The sequence below is a fragment of the Chlamydomonas reinhardtii genome, chromosome 8 (genome assembly GCF_000002595.2).
Source record: "Chlamydomonas reinhardtii strain CC-503 cw92 mt+ chromosome 8, whole genome shotgun sequence".
In the NCBI taxonomy this organism is placed as follows: Eukaryota; Viridiplantae; Chlorophyta; class Chlorophyceae; order Chlamydomonadales; family Chlamydomonadaceae; genus Chlamydomonas; species Chlamydomonas reinhardtii.
In genome coordinates, this window is record NC_057011.1 from 1982438 (window position 1) to 2004466 (window position 22029).

Consider the following 22029-nt stretch of genomic DNA (forward strand, 5'->3'; position numbering starts at 1 on the left):
CTGAAACAGGGTCTTCATATTAGCCCTCTCACCCGTGCCTCTCACCCCAGCGGGGGGCAAAAGCCCAGTCCCAACGCGTTCTGGCCAAAGAATATTGAACACTTGCATGACTCCACTAGTCACATTTGTAGCTGGTTATGTTTGTTAGGGGTTTGCAGAGAAGGTACTGAGTACAGTAATGTGGCGGAAAGTCGTCCAGTTGCCAATACATTAGGCAATCAGCATGGGGGTCAGTGATAACCGCAAAAGCTGCTGGTGAGTATACGGCTCTATCTGTGGAACATATCGGGAATTCGCCATGCCTGTGTCACTCACCTGCTGTGCTAGTATTGGGTGACACAACACTGATAACCTGGATGAACTTGATATGTTGGAGCTCAAGCAAGTTGGCCAGCACCCGGCACTCGCAGTTTGTGAGCACCTTGATCCGGCTGGCAGTATGGGTCAGCATCCTGCTGATGTTTATCTCGCTCAAGGTAATCAAGTGGACAGACGCGCTAACCATTTTCCCCACTGCCAAGGCAGCGGACTGCGTGGACGAGCTCCTGAAGCTGGAGCTGCGCCTATACAACAGTGAGTGGGTGTGACAACATTGTGGGTGTGGGCTGATTTGCCAGCAAGTCCTTGTGCTTGCCCCACTGAGAGGGGCACAAGGACTTGCTGGCAATCCAGCCCACACCCACAATGTTGTCATGCCGACTCGCCCCTGCAATGGTGCAGCCCCAGCTTCAGGAGCTCATCGATGCAGTCCGCTGCCTTGGCAGCGGGGAAGATGGTGAGCCAGTCCGTCCACTTGACTACTTTGAGGTAGATGAGCATGCATCAGCAGGATGCCCACCCACACCGCCAGCCAGATCACGATGCTGACAGACTGTGAGTGCCAGGTGCTGGCCAACTTGAGCTCCTATCAAGAGCAAGTAAACAACAAGCACACGTGCACAAACATGCATGCACGCATGCAAGATACATGTGCAGAATACAGGAGCTCACGCGCTGACTTACCAGTCAAGCCACAAACTGTGCACCGTCGCAGCAGACAGGAAGTCCGCTTGTCCTCCACATCCTTGAGCCTGACAACCCAGGTTCACGCACTTGGGGTGTGCCCATGCAAGCCATTCCGCCGTCCAACGACCAAACCGTGTCTAATGCTTATACATGACATATGTAAATCATGAAATGCTGTTCTAGGCCTTGGGATGGCCTGCCTGCTCATTGAGCTCGCAAAGTGCAGCAACATATGCTGGCATTTTGCACAAACAGCCGCTTTTTGTTCCACAGAATATCTCTAGCAGCAGTCGCGGTTGACAGAGCCCTCACATTTCACACCAGAATACATTCCAGTCCAGTGCAATATCATGTATCTAATTAGCATGTTGATTGGGTTTGTGCTTCATCAAGCACACTTTGGCCCAACTAGCCCAACCATGCCTGCACATACTGTACCCATCGGGCTCCCTGGCTGGCTGGCCAAAACCCGCCCAATACGACCTCAGGCGAGCATAGGCTGCCCTGACACTCAACCAACAAGTCAATACTATATACACGGAGGGATTGGGAGCATGGGGACTCGCTCAGGGGGACCAGTTTGGCATCGGGGTGCCCCCCTATCCACCCCCAAGACCCCCCGCACTGGAAGATGCCATCGGAAAAGAAATCTGACATGCTGGCAATGTCCCGTTAGATTCACAGTCGGACGGGCAAGCCTCCCATAAGGTGCCTAAGCTTGTGGCGTTGAGGCACAGCGGTGGGGCTCTGGCGGGTTGAGGCATGGCTAGGACTCACTGTGCACAGAGTCACACAGACTTTGACCGCGGGAGGGTTTGCAGCAAAGTCGGGGTTTGTGGAGTCAAGTTGGGCCCTGATAGCATGTGATGGCTTGGCGTCTTTGGGTGCTGGGACTGTCCCCTCTGTAACATCCGCATTCACAAGGTGAGATGTTTTGTCCTGTGGTATTGCCAAGCCAATGTCAAGGGTCAAAGATTTGTCAATTTTGGATGGTGGCCTGGACCAAAGCGAACCAGGGTTGGCGCTTGGCCTCCTCCGCCTTGCGCTCCACCTGCACCTTGATGATCCGATTCTCCAGCTCCTCTCGCGGCAAGATGGTCAGGCATGAGGCAGTCTGCCAAGGGGGAAATGCAATCTTGTGAGTTCAAGACACCTCCACAACCACACAACTTCATGCGCCGGCTCTACCTTATTACACGCACCTTATTACACGCACCGGCTGCTCTCGCCTGGGGCCCTACTCTCCATGGCTGCTGAGGCACGCCCCGGATGCCGCATGATGATGCTGGCAGCGCAGCCCCAGCGGGGCCTGCTGCATATACTGAGGGGGGGCGGGTCGCACTGGGGCGGGGGCTGCACAATTTCAATATGCATTGCACATTGTCTGGTGTTTTGTAATAGGCAAAAGGACTGCAACACCAAGTTTATTTGAGTTGAAGGCTTCTAAACACTTGTGCATTGCATTAGCTCCACAGTACGGTATATGCATGCCGTCTATCTATACTTTGCAAGGAAACTGCAAAAATATGAAGTTCTATGGTGCTCACGTGATTGCTTGCCCAACTTGGCAGGTGGCCTCACGCCTGTCGGATTTGTCAAGAGAGGAGCTGGAGGATCTGCTCATTAAGGCGGAGGCGGAGCGCAAGGCGGCGGTGAACAAACGCAAGAGACTGCACTTCCTGTTTGTGGTGGTGAGTTTGTGGCTTTGCTTGGTTGCCAATGCAGTTGGTGTTTGACGCGCGTGAGCTCCTTTATTCAGTTCATGTTACCTTGCATGCTTGCAGCTGAACATCTTTGCTGTTTTCTTATTCGGACTGATGATGTGGATTGTGAAGCCGGCGTTCTAGGGCTTCCGCCTGCCCTGAGCGCCAGCATCCGGCACGCGCAGTCTGTTGGCATCGTGATCCGGCTGGCGGTGTGGGTGGGCATCCTGCTGATGCTCATCTACCTCAAAGTGGTCAAGCGGACGGACTGGCTGACCATTTTCCCCGCTGCCAAGGCAGCGGACTGCGTGGACGAGCTCCTGAAGCTGGGGCTGCGCCAGTGCAAGGCCGAGTTCATGTGACAACACTGTGGGTGTGGGATGGATTGCCAGGAAGTCCTTTTGCTTCCTCCATTGAGAGGGGCATTGGGGACACAGGGGGAAACATCGCCGGCACTCTGCCTGCACTGGCCACCAGCACCTGGCATTCTCGGTTCATTGGCAGGCCCCCGGACAAAATATGTGGTTCCCCTTGCATCAAAATTTTTTGATAGTATGCATCTGGCGCTGTGACGTGACTAGTTTGTTAGCTGCGGGTTAGCACGGACTGTGCACCCCACCCAACCGGCCACGTCCGGATTTGCGGGGATGCCAAAGGCCCCCAACATAGAGGTGTGTGCAATTTGCGTGTGCTTAGTAGGCGCCCGCGTCAAGGTGGCTGGGTTGATAACGACCCGGGAGGGGAGGGCTCAGCCCTTTTCCTGCCTCCCTAAGGCAGCCACCTCCTTGTTTCCATCAGTACCGTAGTTGGGCATCTATTCCCCCAAATGAGAACACTGGGCATCTTGATCCGGCTGCAGTCCGGCTTGTGGTGGGGGTTGTCATTGTGCGGGTGTTTCTCTGAATCCAATTTGTCAAGTGGACGGACTTGCTGGGTATTGTCTCTGCTTTTTAGGCAGCGGACTGAATTAATGAAGCTGGGGCTGCACCAGTGCAGGGGCGAGTTGGCGTGACAACATTGTGGGTGTGGGCTGGATTGCCAGCACGCCCTTGTGCTTGCTCCACTGAGAGCTTCGTTGGGACACAGGCGGGAAACATGGCAGTGGCGCAGACAAGCAGCAAGTTAGACCTCAAGTGTACTGCTTGCTGGACCCCAGTTTGTGGCAGTGCCCGTGTTGAAGTGAGGTGACAGTGCCCATGTATAATGTAGTGACGGTGTTGTGGACGTGTGCTGAGGTTTGGAGTGTGCCATGTCAGGGGCTGTGTACAGCTCGCCATGCAGGCACCCGGATAAGATACTGTGGCAGTGTGTGGCTTTGAGCATACAAAAGTTATCATGCAAAATTGTCCTACTATGCCACAACTTTCGCAGTCCCTGGAACTGCTTGAGCCTGAACGTACATCCCCTGCTCGCCCCACTCCTGCCCCACGCCAGGGCAAAGATTCCAATAGCCAGGGGTTCGGCATAGTCACCTAGTGCTTCAGGGCTGCAGTGGATGAGCAGTCCGAAACAGGAAATCACCGCTGCATCATCATCCGCACAGCAAGGCACATGCGCCACTGCTCCAGCTAGCCGGTTGTGCTGTTCACTACACCAGTGTGCTTGTATCTTCCATCTACGCGTAGAAATTTGGCCGCACTTCTATGAAGTGTAGACGTTTGTGCGCAGATTTGGCGGCATACCATATGAAGACGTTTTGGGGGTTTGGGGGCTTGCCCCTAGGAAAAAATGTTCCGGGTCAGCGCTCGTATCTTCCTTCGTTCGGAACAAAATTTGCCCAAGAAGGCCTGCGGTATGGCGGAAGAAAATTATCTGATCTTGACTTGAAATTTTGGCCAAAACGCACGGGATCTTGGGGGGTATTTCGGCAAACAGACGAAGACATTTATGGGATTTCGGCCAGTTTTGGCCAAAGGACAAAGGGGTTCCAGCGGCTACTCCACGGCCGAAATTTGCGTGGCATATGGTAAGAAGACTCAGAGGGCTGTATCTATGGGTGTTGACGGCAGGAGAGTGAGGTTGGGTCGGCGGGAAGCAGGGGAGGACGTGGGAGGAGTGGGCGTGTCGTGTCGGTGTCGGCATCTGAGAATGTTCTGGGGCATTGGGTTCACTGTTATATTGCCGTGCAATTGGCGTTCGCCGAGATCGCCAACACCACCGCACACGATCCGTGTGGGTTGGGTCCCGGAAAAATTTTGGGGGGTAAATGCCGCGGGAGGTTTCATCTACATTCTGTAGACGCCGCGGGCGGCCTGAGGGCATCTACAAGGTACAGGCACTGAATAAACCCCGTCAACAGTGCAACAACCTGCCACTACTGGACAACCCAGCCCGGATCAACAGGCACAAGCCCGCACACTTCACCTTGCCACACGCAATGTAGGGGGCCTACTCTCACAGGTAATGGCCAAGAGCCCCAGGAAACTTGAGCTTTACAATTTGCAACCAAATGCAGACATTGTGATCTTGACCAAAACTAAGCTTGGTCACCAACATGACCCTGTGTTCCCTGGCCTTGGGGCCCGGTCTGCAATGTGTTGGTGCAGGGGTGCCAGCATTGTGTGTGCGCCTGTGGTGGTGTCCCATTCTCGCGGTGGTTGGGGCTTGGGTGCCGGTTTCTGTGTTTCTCCTTTCTTTTCTTATACCTATTCGCGCATGTTTCTTGCTCTGTTCTGTGAGTTTGGTGATTGCTTCGCCTGTTTTTGGGGGGCCCCGGTCTGCCCTTGCTTTCCCCGGAGGGCGGGTGCCCTTGGGTTTTGGTGGCCAGTGCGGTGGTCCCTGGCGTTCTGCTTGTGCGTTGCGTGCCAGTGTGGTGCTGCGCCTTCCCCTTCCTCCTCCCACCACACACCACACATTGTCACCCACCGCACATTGTCACCCACCACACCCTGCCAGTCACCCTTCATGGCTACGTGTCCCACAACCAGATCCGCACGCGGGGCATGCCTCATAGGGCCACCAGCCTCAGGGGCTAGACTTGGTTGACCGGGTTTGGGACAAAAGCAGAGTGTCTGAGATTGGTGCATGCAGCTAATAAGGAGCCCCGGCAGGGAGAGCTCTCAGTTGCGCTTGCTTGTTGCACTGCAACTGCAGATTGCATGTACGTACGCTGTACAAGCGATGTTAATGCGCGCCAGCGCGCACGGCCCATATACAACCTTTGAAGCTTACGTGGTGTTTTGAGCTTCGCTCAAATGATAGTTGCGACGCAACGCTTGCACCGCAGTCCAGCGGTCTTAATGATGGGGTTGAATCTCCGTTCACACGAGACCCTGCCCGGCTATCTTTCTCCCCAATGCAACCCACCCCATTGAAAGCGTAGATGCGAATGCAAATGCGAGTGCAGGCAGTAGACGACCCCACCCTACCGGCTGGTGTCGTCTACCCACAGTACCCCGTCGTATGTGTGGTCTCACACGCACACACTCGGACATTGCATGGCAAGGGCCACGCAGCCAGGCTCCCATGTGACCTGCAGCTCTATAGCTTGCTTGGTTACATGTTACTCCACTTCGAGCAATTCGCTTATTGGCACCGTCCTTGCTCTGCAATTTGCTGCAGTGGCCTATCAGCTCTAGCCCCTTGCACTGGCCACAAACCACTGGGGGCCAATTCACTAAGTCAGCAGGCGTAGCCGACTTGCTCCACTGTCGATGCTGTGCTGCAAACGTCAGAAACCCACATCACACATGAAATAATTGCACTTTTAAGCAAGTCCATATGCAATTCCCCTGCTGCCAGGCGGGCCGCCCGCTGGTTACTTTGCGCCGCACTGTTTGCTAAAAATGTGTTGACAAAAGCTGCAGCATTGCCATTCGGTCATCCGCCACTTGTATTTCGTGTCAACTCACCCGCACCCGCACGCATACCGGTATACTTGCATACTGCACCACCATCTATCAGCGCGCTAAATATGAGCAAGTGCGTGCGCATGCCCTGTACTCTTAGCACACATGACCTGTCATCATGCACATGAAGGCCCACTGCTCCGACAGGATCGGCCTCTCAACAAGCGAAATCCCGTGCCGTGTCGCACATCGCCGCGCGCACAGAAAGGTATTAATTTCCCGGCCTACGCGCTCTCTTGATGGCATAAATATGTACTTGATCTCCATAGGTGCTGGGCAGTACCTGCGCACGCCCGCTCGCCCTGTGCGCTCGCCCCACTGTCCGCCCAACTCCCCTAGTCTTGAATCGCCGGCAAGGCAAGGTCCTCAACGTGCCCCAACCTGACGCTCCAAAGCTCCATTTGTTTAGCCCACATCACACACGGCCAGATCGGCAATCCTCAAGGCATGACCGCACGCTGCACAGGCGCGGGCTTGCTGTACAGAGCACCACCCTTCCTCAGCGTCCCGCCGCCACCTCCTCCCCCGCCACCACCACCTCCTCCCCCCATTCGAGAAGGGCTGGCGCCAGCGGCGGTGCCCGCCACGCCGCCCTCCGTGCCGTGTACGACACGCACGCTGTCGTACATGGGAGCCGTACCGCCGCCGCCGCCACCGCCTCCAGTGAAGGACGGCGGCGATGCAGCCGTGAGTGAGGGCTGGCGTGGCGGCACGCCTCCAGCCCCGCCCGTCGGTGAGGCGGACCCAAAGCCGCCCATGCTCGGGGCAACGCCCTTTGTGATCGACAGGAAGGGCCCAACGAAGGGGTACTGCCGCACATGCCCTGGCGAGACCGCCGCCGCGCCGCCGGCACCGCCGCCCTGAAAGCGCCGGTTCGGCGAGGCTGCGTTGGCGCCGCCGCCGCTGCGGCCGTAGCCGCCGCCGGCGCCGTCTGGCACTGTCAGCTGCAGCATTACAGGCTGGCGACTGGCGGGCCTAACGACGGCAGCGGCTGACGGCGACGATGCGAAGGCCGGGCTGGCAGAGCGGGAGGCGACCGGCGCTGACGTGGCCACAACCACCAGGGCAAGTGGCGGCGGCGCGGACGCTGGGGCGGCCGGGGCAGCGGCCCCTGCTGCCGCCGGCGCCGCACCCCACGCCGGCAGCTGCGCAGGCGTGACCCCAGAGAAGGAGCCCCGGCCCAATTGCTGAGCGGCGGCCTGCTGTTGCTGCTGCTCTGGCGCCGGCTGCTGTGGCTGTTGGTTGTGCAGCTGCTGGTGCTGCAGGCGGGCTGTGACCAGGCGGTTGCTGTTCTCGCGGGACGGTGCGGCGCTGTCTGCTGCGCTGGGCTCAGCAGCCAGGCCGCCGTCAGCAGCAACAGCAGCAGCAGCAGCAGCAGCAGCAGCAGCAGCGGTGGGCGACTGGGAGCGCGGCGCGTCTTCGTCAGCAGCAATGGCAGCGGCAGCGGCGTCAGGAGTGGCGGCGTCAGACCCAGTCGCAACCCCTGCCTGAGGCCCAGGCGCCGCAGCGTCGGGCTGCGAGGCATCTGTAGCCGCCGCATCGCTTGCGGTGCGCCCTTGCCCTTGCCCTTGCCCGTCCTCCACAAGTACCGCCGCCGCGGCCGGGATGCGCTCTTCGCCATCAGGTGCCGCCTCCGCTGACTCCGCCGACTCCACCGCCTCCGCGTCCGCATCCTCAACCGCATGCGGCGCGGCCACGGCGCCCTCAGCATGCGGGGTGCAGCCCACAGCGGGCGCAGCAACAGCACTCGCACCTTCTGACCCCGCATCCGCCCCCGACTCCAAGCTTGGCGCAACGGCATCCGCGCCCGCCGTGCCCTGCGCCCCCGCCTCCGCCGCCTCTGCCGCCTCCGCCGCCACCGCCGCCGCCGCCGCCGCCTCGGCCGCCTCCGCCGCTAGCACCGCCTCCGCCACCAACGCGTCCACGCTGGAGTTGGCGGTCGCCAGCATCCGGCCAAAGCGCGCCTTGCCCACACTCTTCTTCTTTGCGAGCATGCGGCTAGGGCCGCTGCGCTCACCGCCCGCATCTCCCTCTCCCGCCCCGCCACTGGCGTCCACCTCCTCCACGGCCGCCGCCCCCGCCGCCTCGCGGCCGTGCTGCTGGTCCTGCTGAAGCCCCGCGTCTGAGGCCCAGCCAGCACGGCGGGAACTCCCGCCACTGGCGGCGCCGCCACTGCCGCTGCTGACGCGGCCCGGCCCGCCACTCGTGCTGATACTGCGGCGGCTCGAGCCCGCGCTCGATCCCGCGCCGGACACTCCGGCAGCGGCGGCGGCGGCCGCCGCCTCGGCGGCGGCGGCGGCCGCCTCGGCCGCCGCCCCGTCGCGCGTGGGCGACAGCCCCGCTGCAGCGCCGCCGGACGGCTCACTGGCCCACGCCTTCATGGCATTGAAGTGCGCCGGCGCCGCCGCGCCAATCACCAGCGGCGCCGGCCGCAGCACTGGCGCGGCCCCCATGCCGCTGGCGCTACCACGCGAGTCGCTCCTGCTCGCCGTTGCCCCTGCCGCCGCCGCGGAAGCGGCTGCTGCTGCTGCCGCCGCCGCTGCCGCCGCTCCGCCCATCCCTGTGAGCGAGCCCAGTCGTTCCACGCCGCCCAGCGGTGAGCCGGTCGCTCCCAGCCGGTCGATCCCGCGGGCCATACCGCCGCCGCGGCCAAGCGGCGACGACGAACTAAACGACGCACTGCCGCCGCCACCGACACCCATAGCTCCGGGGAGCTCCGGGCTTGCGGCGCTGGCGGCAGCCCAAGCGTTGTAGGGCGTGTAGCCGTCCGCAATGGCCCCAGGCAGCGTGCGGATGGCGGGCTGGGAGGGACCGGGCTGCGGAAGCAGCATCACGGAGCTTAAGGAGCCGCCGCGAGCGGGCATGCCGGCAGGGCTGCCGGCGCCTGGGCGGCTCGCGTGCGAGAATGACGCCGCGCCGCCAACACCACCGCCACCGCCGCCGACACCGCTGCGGCCAGCGAGGTGGCGGTTTGACGCCGGCATGGGCGACGGCGTCAGTGCGCTCGCGCCGCCGCCGCCGCCGCCGCTGGCAGCGCCGCCACCGGCGCCGCCATGGTATGTGTGCGCATGGTGTGTGCCGCCGACGCCGGGGACCACGGACGCATGGTGCCCCAGGAACTGCGACCCGCCGCCGCCGCCGCCGCCGCCGCCGCCACCGGCCGCATCCACGTCGCCGCGGCCGTCGATGGGCTGCGAACGGCGCACGCCCATACCTGGCCCGCCGGGCGAGGCGGTGGACGGGCGGCCGCCGCCGCCGCCGCTGCCGTCGGCGTCGCTGCCGTTCCCGCTGCCGGCGCTGGCGGCGAGCAGGCTGTTGATGAGGGTGCCGGGCCCCAGGCCCCAGGTGTAGTTGATGTCGGACGTGCCGCCGCCGCGCATGCTGCATGACGGGCGGGGTGAGGAAGGCCGGGGGCGTGTGTGGCGTGAGGCGGGCGGGTTGAAATGGTGGGCGGTTGCTATGAACCATGCGAGTGCACACATGCACATGCGGAATTCTGGCAGGACGCTTCGCCGGGGCGGCCCCAGACCGGCCCTAAACTTGCAAACGCATCTGCCCGCACGACATATATGCCTCACTCACCTGCTGCAAGGCAGCGCCACCGATCCTCGCCCGACCCGGGCGCCCACCGCCGCCGCCACGCCGCCACTGGCCGACACCGAGCTGCCGCCCGCCCCGCCCAGCGCCGCCACAGGCATCGACGTGGCCTTGCGAGGTGGCGCGGAGAACCGCGCCCGCGCGTTGTGCAGGCCCCCCGGCCCCGCCGCCATACCCGCAGGTCCGCCGCCACTGGCCGCCACCAGCGCCGCCGCGGCCGCCGCCAGGGGGCTCTGCGGCCCGCCGCCCCCGGCCGCCGAGCCGCCGCCGGCAGCCGCCGCCCTGGCGGCGCCGCCGGGGACGATGCCTGCGGCGTTGAAGGCGGCGGCGGCGGCGGCGGCACCCTGCATGCTGCCAGAGGCGGAGTGCTGCTGCTGCATGCCTGCTGCGTGCTGTGCGGCTGCGAGGGAGTTGGCGAGCAAGGCCTCAACGCCGCTGCTGAGGCCGCCCGGGCCGTGGCCACGTAGGTCAAGAGGCCCCACGCCCTGCGCACACGTACAAAGTACGGGTGCGTGTTGGGGTTGGAGAGGCGTGGGTTTGAGGGGTTTGAGGGGTTTGATTTGGCTGGGCTGAGGTTGGTGGTGGCGCAGGTAGGTAGGTAGGAGGTGATGGTTAAAATGCAGGTGATTCTGGTGCGACGCCGCGCGCCTGAACCGCAGCTGTTATGCGCGCACTGCAGGACTGCGGCAGACACACACACACACACACACACATATATATACACACACACACACAAACACATCCAAGCTCCCCCGCAGCCCCCCCTCCCACATACACACACACACCCCACGCACGCACCTGCGGCTGTGACAGCTGGCGTAGGTCGTGGCCGTGCAGGATCTTGTCGCGCAGGGTCAGCAGCACCGGCGGACCAGCGGCCTTGGCAGGGCCGCCGGCGCCGCCCGCCGCCGCCGTCACGCGCTTCTCCGTGATCTTGATCTTGGCTTCCGCCACCTGCCGCAGAGCCTGTGGGGTGGGCAGGGCGTGTGTGTCGGTGGTGCGTATTGCGGGTTGCGGGTTACGAGAACCAAACCCAAGGTGCGTAGTGGGCTGTTGGGTGCGGGGTGCGTCGTGACGTATGGCGTACGTATGGGTTTTTGTTCGTCTGCTGAATACCCCTCACCTCGCCGCCCCGGCCCCCCCCCGCCCCTTAGCACTCCCTGGCGCGGCCCTCGCCAGCCCTACATAACCACCACGGCCACAACCACTAGCACACCCACAACCACTGCCGCCACGCACACACACACACACACACACACACACACACACACACACGCGCACGCCGCGCTAACATGTTCCTTTGCTCTTGCTCGTGACACTCCCCTGCTGCCGCGCTGTGCTCTATGTTTTCTTATTCGCTCATAGGTGAGCATTTCATCAAGGATCGGGCGGGAGCTGGGCCAGCAGTAGCGACGCGGAGCTAGGAGTAGTAGGATTGCCTGGGCCTCACGGTACCGTGAGCACATGCATGGGTTTGCACCCTTGAGAGCGTGTGGACACTACTCCACCTCGAGGTTAGAGTAGCGGGGGTTGCGCGATTTACGGTTGGTAAGACCGGCGCCTCACAGCAGTATGCCAGGTTACTTCAGGTAACATCCCTAAACCGTCGCTGTGCTGCATTGCATACACTGTCTTTGCGCAATGCTTTCCTTGTGGCACACACACACACACACACACACACACACACACACATCGTTTTTTTTTCTAACACACACACACACACGCACGCGCGCACCTCCAGCTGCATGGGCGGCACGCGGCGGATGAACGTGGCCCTCCGGATCTTGTAGGTGACCAGGTCGGTCAGGCACAGGATGGAGGCGGTGCGCTTGCGCACATTGGCCAGCACCGTCATGTCGCCCACGATGTTGCCGGGGCCGATCAGGCACACCTGCAGCGGGGGAGGGGGAGGGTGTTACATTCATACTCATGATAGATCAAGCAGTGAAGCCGCAGGACGGCGGGAGGGCGGGGTAGGGCGGGAGCGCGGGGTCTTCGGTTGGGTCCACGGCCTCCTCCCTCCCATTATATCCTCAATTGTACTGCCTTCGTGGCATGGTGGAAACAACGCTCCCCCCCGCACACACAAACGCACACACACACACACACACACACACACACACACACACACACACACACACACAGACACACACAGACACACACTCCCCCTGGGCGGGCTTCGTTTTGTTGTTTCCTCAACACACACACACACACACACACACACACACACACACACACACACACACACACACACACACACACACACACACACACACACACACACACACACACACATTCCCCCCCTCCCTCCCCTCCCCCACCTGCATGGCCTTCTTGGGGTCGGCCTCCGCCAGCCCGCTGCCCTCGGGCCGGAACTTGGGGTCCACCAGCACGCTGCACTGGCCCGCCGCGATGGCGAACATGGAGTCGGCGCGCTCGCCCTGCCGCACCAGGTAGTCCTTGGCGCGCAGCTCCTGAGGGGAGGGGGAAGAGGAGGAGGAGGTAGGAGGAGGGGCAGGGGGAGAGATTGGGTGACGGAATGGTGGATGAGGACTGGTGTGGCTTGTCAAGCGTGTGTCAGCTGTGGTTGTAAACACACCATCCCCAAGCCTGACTCGTGCCAACTTCCAGTCAGTGACTTGGCGTGTCCTGAGCCGCCCCTTCTCCCTTGGTTGCAGATGGTGTAAACACCGCTTGGCATTCTATTGCTGAACTCGCCATTCTTGCGCCCCCCCCCCCCCCCTTGATGCTCCGCAAGATGGTTTAGCGTCTACCACTTCCTTACTTGTCATGAGTGTAACACACACACACACACACACACACACACACACACACACACACACACACACACACACACAGACACACAGACACACACACAGACACACACACATACACACACACGCCGCTGCCGCCACTCACCACCTGTCCGAAGCAGGGCGCCAGCTTGCGCAGGGTCTCTTCGGGCAGTGTGCGGAACACCTCGAGCCGACCCAGGAACTCCACCTGAACGTACACACACGCATACACACTCAGCAGAGAGAGAGAGAGAGAGAGAGAGAGAGAGAGAGAGAGAGAGAGAGAGAGAGAGCCCATGTGTGTTCAAGATTGTGTGGGCATGGCACGTGCGCGGTTGCCGTGTGGCCAGCGGTGTTGCGATGGGGCGTGCGTCCCACACAGAACCAACCCACCCACACAGGCCCCACACAACCCCTCCTGTCTTGCGCCAACCCCATCCCCATGCCCACGCAGACATCCCTGCCCCCACCCAACCCCCCCCCCAACCGCCCCCCCCCCCGAAGTTACTTCGTAACCTTAATGCGTGTGACCCCCCACCCACCCACCCACCCACCCCACACACACACACGAAGCCTACTCAACACACATATGCACACACACACACACACACACACACACACGCGCACACACACACACACGGTAGGTATCCGGAAGTAACTCCGGCGCGCCGTCTGGGCGGGCTTCGTTTTGTTGTTTTCTTTTCAACACACACACACACACACCTTCAACTCCAACCCCATCCCCAACCCCATCCCACACCCCCTCCGCTAGCCTGGCCTGGTCTAGTTCGGGCTGACACTTACAACCCCCCCCCAAGCCCCCCTGGCCCGCCCCACCTTGTCCTCGAAGTCTGGCTGGTGCAGGTGCTGCAGATGCTTGCGGTACAGCTCCGGCCCCACCCGCAGCAGGATGGCGCTGGCCTCCGGGCCCGCCTCCGCGCGGTGCGCCCGCCGGCTGCCCGACAGCAGGTCCTCCTCCCCAAACGACTCGTTGCGACCCAGCCGGTCCACAACGCCGTCATCTGCGGAGATGAGGAAGGGGAAGATGAAGAGGAAGAGGAAGGGGAAGAGGAAGGGGATGAGGAAGGGGAAAAAAGAGCGTGTTGGATGCGGGGCCGCGGCCGTCTCGCAAAGGCTTGCTGTTACCATAAGCCGCTGTCCCAGCGCGTTCCCACAGCGGCACGCCGCTCGAGTTGCCCCTCGCCCCCACCATGCCACCCAGCGCGTGCTCAACTCACCACCCCCAAACCCCAAAGCCCAACCCCACGCCCCCAACCCCACAACCCCAGTCCCCAGCCCCCCCCCCCCCCCACACACACACACACACACACACACTCCACGCCGCAACACCCCACGCCCACGCACCGTCCTCCGCCTCCTCCCGGTCCTTGACGTCGTACAGTATGACGCGGCCGTCCACCACCACATAGAAGCCGTCGGAGGGGTCGTTCAGGCGGTACACCGTGCAGTTGCGCGGCACCTCCAGGACCTGAAGGTTTGGAGGAGGGATTACATTCATGATTAGTTAAGGAAGTGGTAGACGGTAGACCATCTTGCGGAACATGAAGCGTTACCGACGATGTCGAGGGAGGGGGAGGAGGGAGGGAGGAAGGGGAGGAGGCAGGGAGGAAGGGAAATAGGGCAGAGGGAAGCGGGAGGTGGGAGGAGGGAGGAGGGCGACAGGATGGACAAGTGGAGGGAGGAGTGTGTGGAGTGTGGCAGGAGGGGGCTCTGGCTGCAGAGCTCTGGCCGCAGGGCTCGGTGGCAGCGGGTGATGCCCCCGCGCGCACATACACCAGTCTCTGGCCATGTGGCGTCCCCAATGGCACTGCCCAGGAGGCAAGACGCTACCTAGCTAGCAAAGGCAACGTGCCAGGCTGAAGCAGCCGCTTGGACTGCCGTCTGCCGCGGCGGCGCCCCCCTGCCAGTGCATCCTGTACCGCTTTTACAAGTATCCTTGCACTCCCCAAGAGACCAAGGAAAAGCTAGGCAGCAAGGCGAAGGCTGCCGTGTGGCACGCACCTGGACAACCATGCTGAGGGCGTGGATGGCGGTGGGGCCGGCGGCGGCGGTGCGGGGGGCTGAGGCCAGGAACACGGCCAGTCTGTTGTTCTGCAGCGGCAGAGGGTTTGTGTGTGATATTATGTGGTGTAATGCGGTGTAAAGGCGGAAGTAGAGGTCGGCCCAAGGACCGGCGGCTTGCGTCAGGGCCGCGGCTTGTGTGTCTGTGTGTGTGGAGTCCGACACGCCGGGACCCTTGCACCCGACCCCAGAGTCCGTTCCCACAGCAGGGGCGCTAAGCTGTGACCCATGACGATCGACCTCGGGCTCGTGGCAATGTCTCAGGCAATGCTGCTGACCGCAAAGCCCTTCTGGTGTTTTAAGTAACCGCCGAAACCCCGATGGCTAGTCGGCACATGTGCATGAGGTCTGGCCCGCACCTGCGCCACTGAACGCCTTGCTGCAGGAATCCCAGCCAAGTACTGAAACTCAGCTCGCTGTGCAGCGGCAGCAGCGGCAGCCCTTTGCGCGGCCGCTTGTGCGGCCGCTTTATCTTGTTGCGCGCTAATTGCATCTGAATTTGCTGTGGCTGCCAATAAAGCAGCCTGCTCCTTTGCAGTCGGCATCCTTGGCGACTAAATTCCGCTTTCAGCTTTGTTGAGGAAAGCAGAATCGCCCTAGCTTGTCAAACGGGTCATCAGGCCCAGCGTCGACTACAATTATATCAAAGTATGCGTTTGCATTGCTTGAAGGCGCTTATGCGCTTTCGTGCTGTTACACAAACTTGGAAGAACTCGGACCAAGTTTGGCCTAACCGCATTCTAAGGAACCAACGCTTTATGATGCTACGTAATAAGTAATTCAGTGTAGATGGTTCACAATAGGCACCATGAATGGAGTTAAACTTCATGTTCAGACCGCGTCATCGCGGCACGCGTACTGCCGCAGATTGGCACCCCTGCCGCCCCTCGGCCACGGCTGGCCGCGGGCCCTCCGCCGTGCATGTCTTGCGCTGCGGCCAGCCCCCACCGCTATTAGCTGAGAGACTTGCACCAAACAATCGTTGTGATTGCGTGCTGGCCCTGCTCCAGCATCCGGCCATCGGCACGTGGCGTGAGTCCGCTTCGACAACACTTTCTTGCTGCTTGCCAGCCTAGAGCACTCGGCGGCGTCTTGTATTTGCATTCACACTAGCTTACATTTCTCATAAGGGTGCCGAGAGGCGGCCAATGTGCCAAATGCCTGGCCGCCCTCCGAGGATGGCGCACTCTGCGATACGAGCCCCCGATCGTCAACCGTGTTCTACAAGGACCCGGGGCCCCTAGGCCACGCGCGGCCTTGAAACCTGAAAAATGTCCGAGCCCGGACGGCAATCTTCTCGTCAGGTACTCATCAGGCCTGCAGGCTTGTCGGTCCCCGTTGTGGGCACGCTTGATCTTGCGCAACTATCACCCCTGTGACGTCCCCCTAGAAAGACGGAAAGCGGACGGAATTGGGGCCCGACAGGCGTCTCGTCAGGCACTTTGCCTACCAACTCACCGCAGGCGACTGCCCCATGCCCACACCTATCTTACCCTGCAGCCTGCAACTGCTGCACCTGTTAATGCAACATTGCTACTGCCACTGCTTCTCCCGCTGCATCTACATCGTCTGCTGCTGCTTGCGCAGCTTCCCGCAAGCGGCCTTGTGGTTGGGCCAGTGCGCAGTCTGGCAGGCCTCACTGCAGTAGTACGCCGACTTGCAGCCGCCACACTTCTTCAGCGGCTTGCCATCTGCAGGGCCGCAGGGACGCCGGGTCAGGGGCGGGAACGTTAGCAAAAGGCAGCGGGGTGGGAATGTCGAATGAGCACAGCTGCATCGGTAGATCTCAGCGAATGGTTGGGGTGTCGAGCTAGGCTTGGCCAGCTAGCAATCCGGAATGGAGGGTGGGTCAACCGGGCGAGGCTCGGAGGCTGCAGCCTGAACGCAACCCCATAACCCATAACAGACACCAGTTTAAGAACCGCACCGCTTCCATGTCCCATCCGCCGGTTCCGCCACCACTGCTCGCATCTCCGCGCGCACCTGACTGCTCCTCGCTGAGGCAGACCTCGCACTCCCTCACCGCCTTGCTCGTGCTCGAAACCGCCGCCGAGCGCGCAGCTGCCACGCCCGCAGCCGCCGAGCGTGCGGCAGCAGCAGTGGCAACAGCAGCGGCAGCGGCAGCGGCAGCAGCAGCGGCAAAACCGGTGGCCGGCTTGCCACCTGGGCTCGAGGCAGCAGAGGCAGATTCCCAGTCCGAGCCCGGGCCCGAGCCCCCGTCTGCCCCCACTCCCCCAGTGCTACTGCCACCACTGCCGGCGCTGCTGTCCCTGCTCGTGTTGCTGCTGCCGCCAGCGCCATTGCTGCTGCCACCGGCGGCACTGCTGTTCCTGCCGCCGCCGAAGCCGCCGAAGCCGCCGAAGCCGCCGAAGCCGCCGAAGCCGCCGAAGCCGCTGGCAGAGCTGTGCCCGGTTTGCGGCGGCGGCGGCGGCGGCGGCGGCGGCGGCGGCGGCGCCTGGCTATTGTATGCTGAGCCGTAGGGCGCCATGAGCCTCCGCATGTCTTCCGCCAATGCCATCACCAGGGCCACGTGTGTCGCGTCCGTACTGTTGCCCAGCGTGGTCCGGATGGCGTGCTGCGTGGCGGCCTCATTCAGGTCGTCGAACCAGGCCCCAAGGGTTGCGTCGTCGAAGGAGGTGGGGGGAGGGTGGCGGCTCGACTCGCCGTGAGCGGTACCAGCGCCTGCGGCGCCGCTGGCGCCATTGCCACTGCCGCCACCGCCACTGCCATTGCTGCCACGGCGGTTGCGGGTGCTGTTAACGAAGTGCTTGCGAGTGAATGCGAATGCAAGACGCCGTCGCGAGCTCCAGGCTAGCAATAAACATCACGAAAGAAGTTAGTGTCAGCGGCAATGCGGTTACTTGTTACCTTCGAGACGAGACACCGGTGCGCGCTCCACGCTGCTCCGCATTCGGCACGCCAAACGGAGTCCGAGTGTCGTGGAGACTGCTGCCGCTTGCAGGGGCGGACGCGTTCCAGCTCGCAACTAGGCTGCTGCCATTCGCCGCGACAACGCGAAACCCACAAAATGCACCCACCTGGAACGGAGCCAGGCATCCGCGGGCGCCCATGGAGCATATGCGTGGGCAAGCGGAAAGAAACGGGAGAAGAAAGAAGCGGCGTGGCGGATGTCAGTAGCCGATGCCGGGCAAAGCTGCCGAGCAAGTGAAGCAGGGTGGCTGCCTAGCTGGGGCCGGGCTGATTAGAGGGCTGAACGGCGGCTGCACCGGGCGAGCTGTACTGGTAGTATGTACTGGCGCCGGCCAAGCGTGGTAAGTATGGGCGCCGCTGCATGGATCCCGCCCCCATGTGCCGCGGCGAGGCTGGCGACGATGCAGTGGCGTACAGCTGACAGCTGAGACGGACGGGCGCGGACCGCTGTGCGGTTCCCCACACCCGTCCAGGGACCGGCCCACGCACGGTGCAGCGGGGCCGGCCGGGTGGGGGAACCGTGCTGACAGCTGAGTGGGCGGCGGGCGGAGGGCTGGCCGAGCTCGGTGCGTGTCCACGGCATGTACCCGAAACCGCTGAAAAGCCAAACCAAGAAACAAATTCTCCAGAACCAAATAACCAAGGTGTAAGACGACGACGACCCGTCCGCGCAGTGCTGCAATCGCGTGCATGCGGCCGCGTGAATGCTCAGGCTGCACCCGCAAGCGGGAGGCTCGCCAGTTCCAAACGCTCGAGGGCGGAACCTCGAGTGGGTCCCTGCCACTGGGCAACAGATACCGGCGTGAACTTGCCGGGGCCCAGGGGCGATTATCCCTGATACGCCCTGTTAACGAAGTGCTTGCGAGTGAATGCGAATGCAAGACGCCGTCGCGAGCTCCAGGCTAGCAATAAACATCACGAAAGAAGTTAGTGTCAGCGGCAATGCGGTTACTTGTTACCTTCGAGACGAGACACCGGTGCGCGCTCCACGCTGCTCCGCATTCGGCACGCCAAACGGAGTCCGAGTGTCGTGGAGACTGCTGCCGCTTGCAGGGGCGGACGCGTTCCAGCTCGCAACTAGGCTGCTGCCATTCGCCGCGACAACGCGAAACCCACAAAATGCACCCACCTGGAACGGAGCCAGGCATCCGCGGGCGCCCATGGAGCATATGCGTGGGCAAGCGGAAAGAAACGGGAGAAGAAAGAAGCGGCGTGGCGGATGTCAGTAGCCGATGCCGGGCAAAGCTGCCGAGCAAGTGAAGCAGGGTGGCTGCCTAGCTGGGGCCGGGCTGATTAGAGGGCTGAACGGCGGCTGCACCGGGCGAGCTGTACTGGTAGTATGTACTGGCGCCGGCCAAGCGTGGTAAGTATGGGCGCCGCTGCATGGATCCCGCCCCCATGTGCCGCGGCGAGGCTGGCGACGATGCAGTGGCGTACTTCTGCTGCTGGTGGGCTTGGACGCGCCCGGGTCGCCTCGACCCGCTGATGGAGCCATGGAGCCGGCCGGGCGCTGCGGCATTTTAGTTTGTTGTTGCGCGTCCACATGTGAGGAAGTGTTTCAGGCGAAGCGTCAATGAACGTAGGGCTCTGGTGCACGGAGCGCAGCACGACACGTTTTGGCGGGAAAGTGCGCCGAGTGCCCGAGAGCCGCGAGGAGACCCGGGTCCTCGCCGCTCCAGAGCTGCCGCTGCTCCTCACCTTCGTGCTTGGTGCCGTCGGAGCTCCCGAGTTTGGCATGTCAACAAAGGGCTAAGACAAAGGGAGCGATACTGGCGGCCTGGCTAGAGCGCGCTGGAGCAGGCTGGAGTAGCAGAGCGCTGGCGTTTAACTGGCAGTTGCTTTCTAGAGACGCTCAGGGCTATAAATTAGGAACTGGGAGCGCTGTCGCCGGGCGCTTGTGGTGCTGCGCCTGGTACATAAATCGCCTGGTGCTAATCTTCGCTGCATGCAGCATACCGTACCCCCTCGCTTCATATTCCCGCCCCCGGCCCACCCGGCATCAAGCAAGACATATGCATCAAAGGCTCATTCACCAAGACCTTCCATCAGTTTCGCGCTGCTACGTCTTCCACTGCCTGTATCGGAGCACTGCTCAGGTGCAGCCGCGGCAGCGTGGCCAGCGCCACAATTGCCTACCTGCCTACAAGATCACGCTACAAGACCCTCTTTACTCCATCAACAAATTCACTAACGCACTGCAATATAAGCCAGAGCCAGCCCATGCGGGCGGCTTAGAAACATGTCCTCAATTCCCTGCGTCTTTCGCCTGCAAACATGACCACCGCCTGCAGCCAACCATCCCCCATCCTACCCTACACCTGCACCCGCTTCTTCTTGCGCCCCTGCACGCCGCCTGCCCCCGCGCCCACATCCTTATCCGTCTGCCCAACCGGGTCGCTCGCTCCCGCTCCAGCAGCAGCGGGAGCAGCCGCCTCCACCACCGACGCCCGCCCCGCCTTGTGCACTGCTGGCTGTCGCTGCCCCTGCTGCAGCCCCTGCAGCTCCTCTGGCCCCACCACGTACTGCTTCAGCACCCGCCAGGTGCCCTCTGCCGCGCCGCCGGCGTCCTCGAAGCTCACGCCCTCCCCCTCCAGCAGCCGCCGCTTGCGCTGGACCTTAGGGTCCGAAATGCCCTACGATTGAGGTGGACGAGGAGCACACATGCGGATTGAGGCGGTCCGTCATAGCGGAGGTGTCACGGACTCGCGGTGTGTAAGGGCGGCTTGCAGCAAGGGAGCCACGGTGCGTGAGACACCCCGGAGCCCGCACCGCCTTCCCACGGCCCCGGGTGCCAGCCTGCTTGCCCCCTGCCTTCCCCAAGCCAAACCGCTGGCCCATCTTTTGTGCCCATCGTTTCAACCCCGCCCCGACCCCCATCGCGCCAACCAACCTCTCTTCGCCCCGCCCCTCCTCCACCCAGCCTCCGCAGCCCCCAGTGCACCACCCACTCACCCAGCCGCCTGAGAAGCCGCCGATGTTCAGGTCCGCTGCCACCACTCGGTGACAGGGCACCACAGGGCAAAAGGGGTTGCGGCGCAGAGCCTGCGATGTGGCGAGGGTGTGGGAGAGGTAGAGGCATGGTCGGCAGGGCGCTTGTAACATTGCTGCACACGTGCTTGCTCAGGTGCACCTGTGCATGGGGTCTAGGTCAGGCATGGCGTGACTTCTGCCTGGCTGCTTCATCAACACAACCATCCATGCACAGGCACACGGCTACACCCTACAGAGGAGAGGACTGAGTGCCACACGCACGCAGATGCCCATAACATTTCCCGTCTCCAGCGCCTCTTACGTTCTGTTCCCGCCGCCTCGCCTCCATTCCCTCTCATTCCTCGACCCTATCCTCAGCACCCAGGCTCAGAACCCTGGCTGGGCCAAGCCCCCAGCCAGCCAAACGCTGCTGTCCCCGCTGCACTCGTCCCCGACGCCTTCACTGCGCACCTGCCCGACTGCCCGTGGCGCGCTCTCAAGAACGATGGCCATGGCTCCGTACGTGCTGACCTTTCCCTTAGGAATGCACTTGCAGAGCTGCGGCGAAGGGCACGCGAAACACAATGAGCGGCATGATTTCGCCAAACCTGCCAGCATTCCTGCATGCGCCTGCGTACTCACCTCATACAGCCTGTTCTCAAACGCTGTCGGCGGGCGGTTGGGCTTATCGGACGCTGTCAGCGCTGTGTCTCCTGCTGCATCGCCAGCTTGCGGAGCCTTTGCGGGCGTCCGCTGAGGCCGAGGGGCGGGGCCGGCGTTCTCCTGCTTTCGCTTTGGCATCTTGTTCTTAATCTAGGGCAATTTAGTGCTTAGCAGCGGTCTTGCCCTCCTTCTCGAGGTCGGACTTCACGCGCACGTAGATGCTCTCACGGTTATACCACCAAATAGAAATGCCGCTAGCAACAGCCACGCCGCACAGCAGGCCGGTGTTGTAGTAGCGGGAGAAGACGGGCATCCTTCAGTGGGGGCAGCGTATGCAGGCGCGGTCTGGCTGTTTACAAGCAACTAAGGTGCAGTTCAAAATGCGTTTATCGTAATGTGATGTATTGCATGTATGGCTGCCAAACTTTCATGGAC

At 62.1% G+C, this 22029-nt stretch overlaps 5 protein-coding genes across 6 annotated transcripts; 1 reads left to right on the forward strand and 4 right to left on the reverse strand.

Moving 5' to 3' along the window:
• Positions 1–966: 966 nt before the first annotated feature.
• CHLRE_08g367900v5 (uncharacterized protein) lies at positions 967–5008 on the forward strand. 2 transcript variants are annotated; one of them, XM_043064968.1, is made up of 3 exons: positions 967–1493; positions 2577–2696; positions 2790–5008. In XM_043064968.1, exons 1-3 carry the CDS (start codon positions 1425–1427, stop codon positions 2850–2852), a joined length of 252 nt encoding a protein of 83 aa, XP_042921969.1. In that variant the 5' UTR covers positions 967–1424; the 3' UTR covers positions 2853–5008. The 2 variants fall into 2 exon arrangements, with proteins under 2 accessions (XP_042921969.1, XP_001696068.2); XM_001696016.2 differs by lacking the exon at positions 967–1493 and having other exon boundaries at positions 2197–2696.
• A 462-nt stretch (positions 5009–5470) lies between these two features.
• On the reverse strand, positions 5471–15806 carry CHLRE_08g367950v5 (uncharacterized protein). The gene is made up of 10 exons (XM_043064969.1): positions 15390–15806; positions 14971–15060; positions 14314–14437; positions 13786–13970; positions 13073–13156; positions 12475–12627; positions 11889–12044; positions 10952–11119; positions 10139–10638; positions 5471–9937 (listed from the first exon to the last, which is right to left on the reverse strand). Exons 1-10 carry the CDS (start codon positions 15573–15575, stop codon positions 6997–6999), a joined length of 4587 nt encoding a protein of 1528 aa, XP_042921970.1. The 5' UTR covers positions 15576–15806; the 3' UTR covers positions 5471–6996.
• Positions 15807–16132: 326 nt separating this feature from the next.
• CHLRE_08g368000v5 (uncharacterized protein) lies at positions 16133–18392 on the reverse strand. The gene is made up of 3 exons (XM_043064970.1): positions 18069–18392; positions 17014–17797; positions 16133–16721 (listed from the first exon to the last, which is right to left on the reverse strand). The coding sequence occupies exons 1-3, from the start codon at positions 18099–18101 to the stop codon at positions 16591–16593; spliced, it is 948 nt and encodes a 315-aa protein (XP_042921971.1). The 5' UTR covers positions 18102–18392; the 3' UTR covers positions 16133–16590.
• Positions 18393–18540: 148 nt separating this feature from the next.
• On the reverse strand, positions 18541–19806 carry CHLRE_08g368026v5 (uncharacterized protein). The gene has a single exon (XM_043064971.1). It carries the CDS (start codon positions 19121–19123, stop codon positions 18917–18919), a length of 207 nt encoding a protein of 68 aa, XP_042921972.1. The 5' UTR covers positions 19124–19806; the 3' UTR covers positions 18541–18916.
• A 54-nt stretch (positions 19807–19860) lies between these two features.
• CHLRE_08g368050v5 (uncharacterized protein) lies at positions 19861–21976 on the reverse strand. Its single transcript, XM_001696090.2, has 4 exons — positions 21574–21976; positions 21403–21489; positions 20914–21003; positions 19861–20594 (listed from the first exon to the last, which is right to left on the reverse strand). The coding sequence occupies exons 1-4, from the start codon at positions 21730–21732 to the stop codon at positions 20274–20276; spliced, it is 657 nt and encodes a 218-aa protein (XP_001696142.1). The 5' UTR covers positions 21733–21976; the 3' UTR covers positions 19861–20273.
• Positions 21977–22029: the final 53 nt, after the last annotated feature.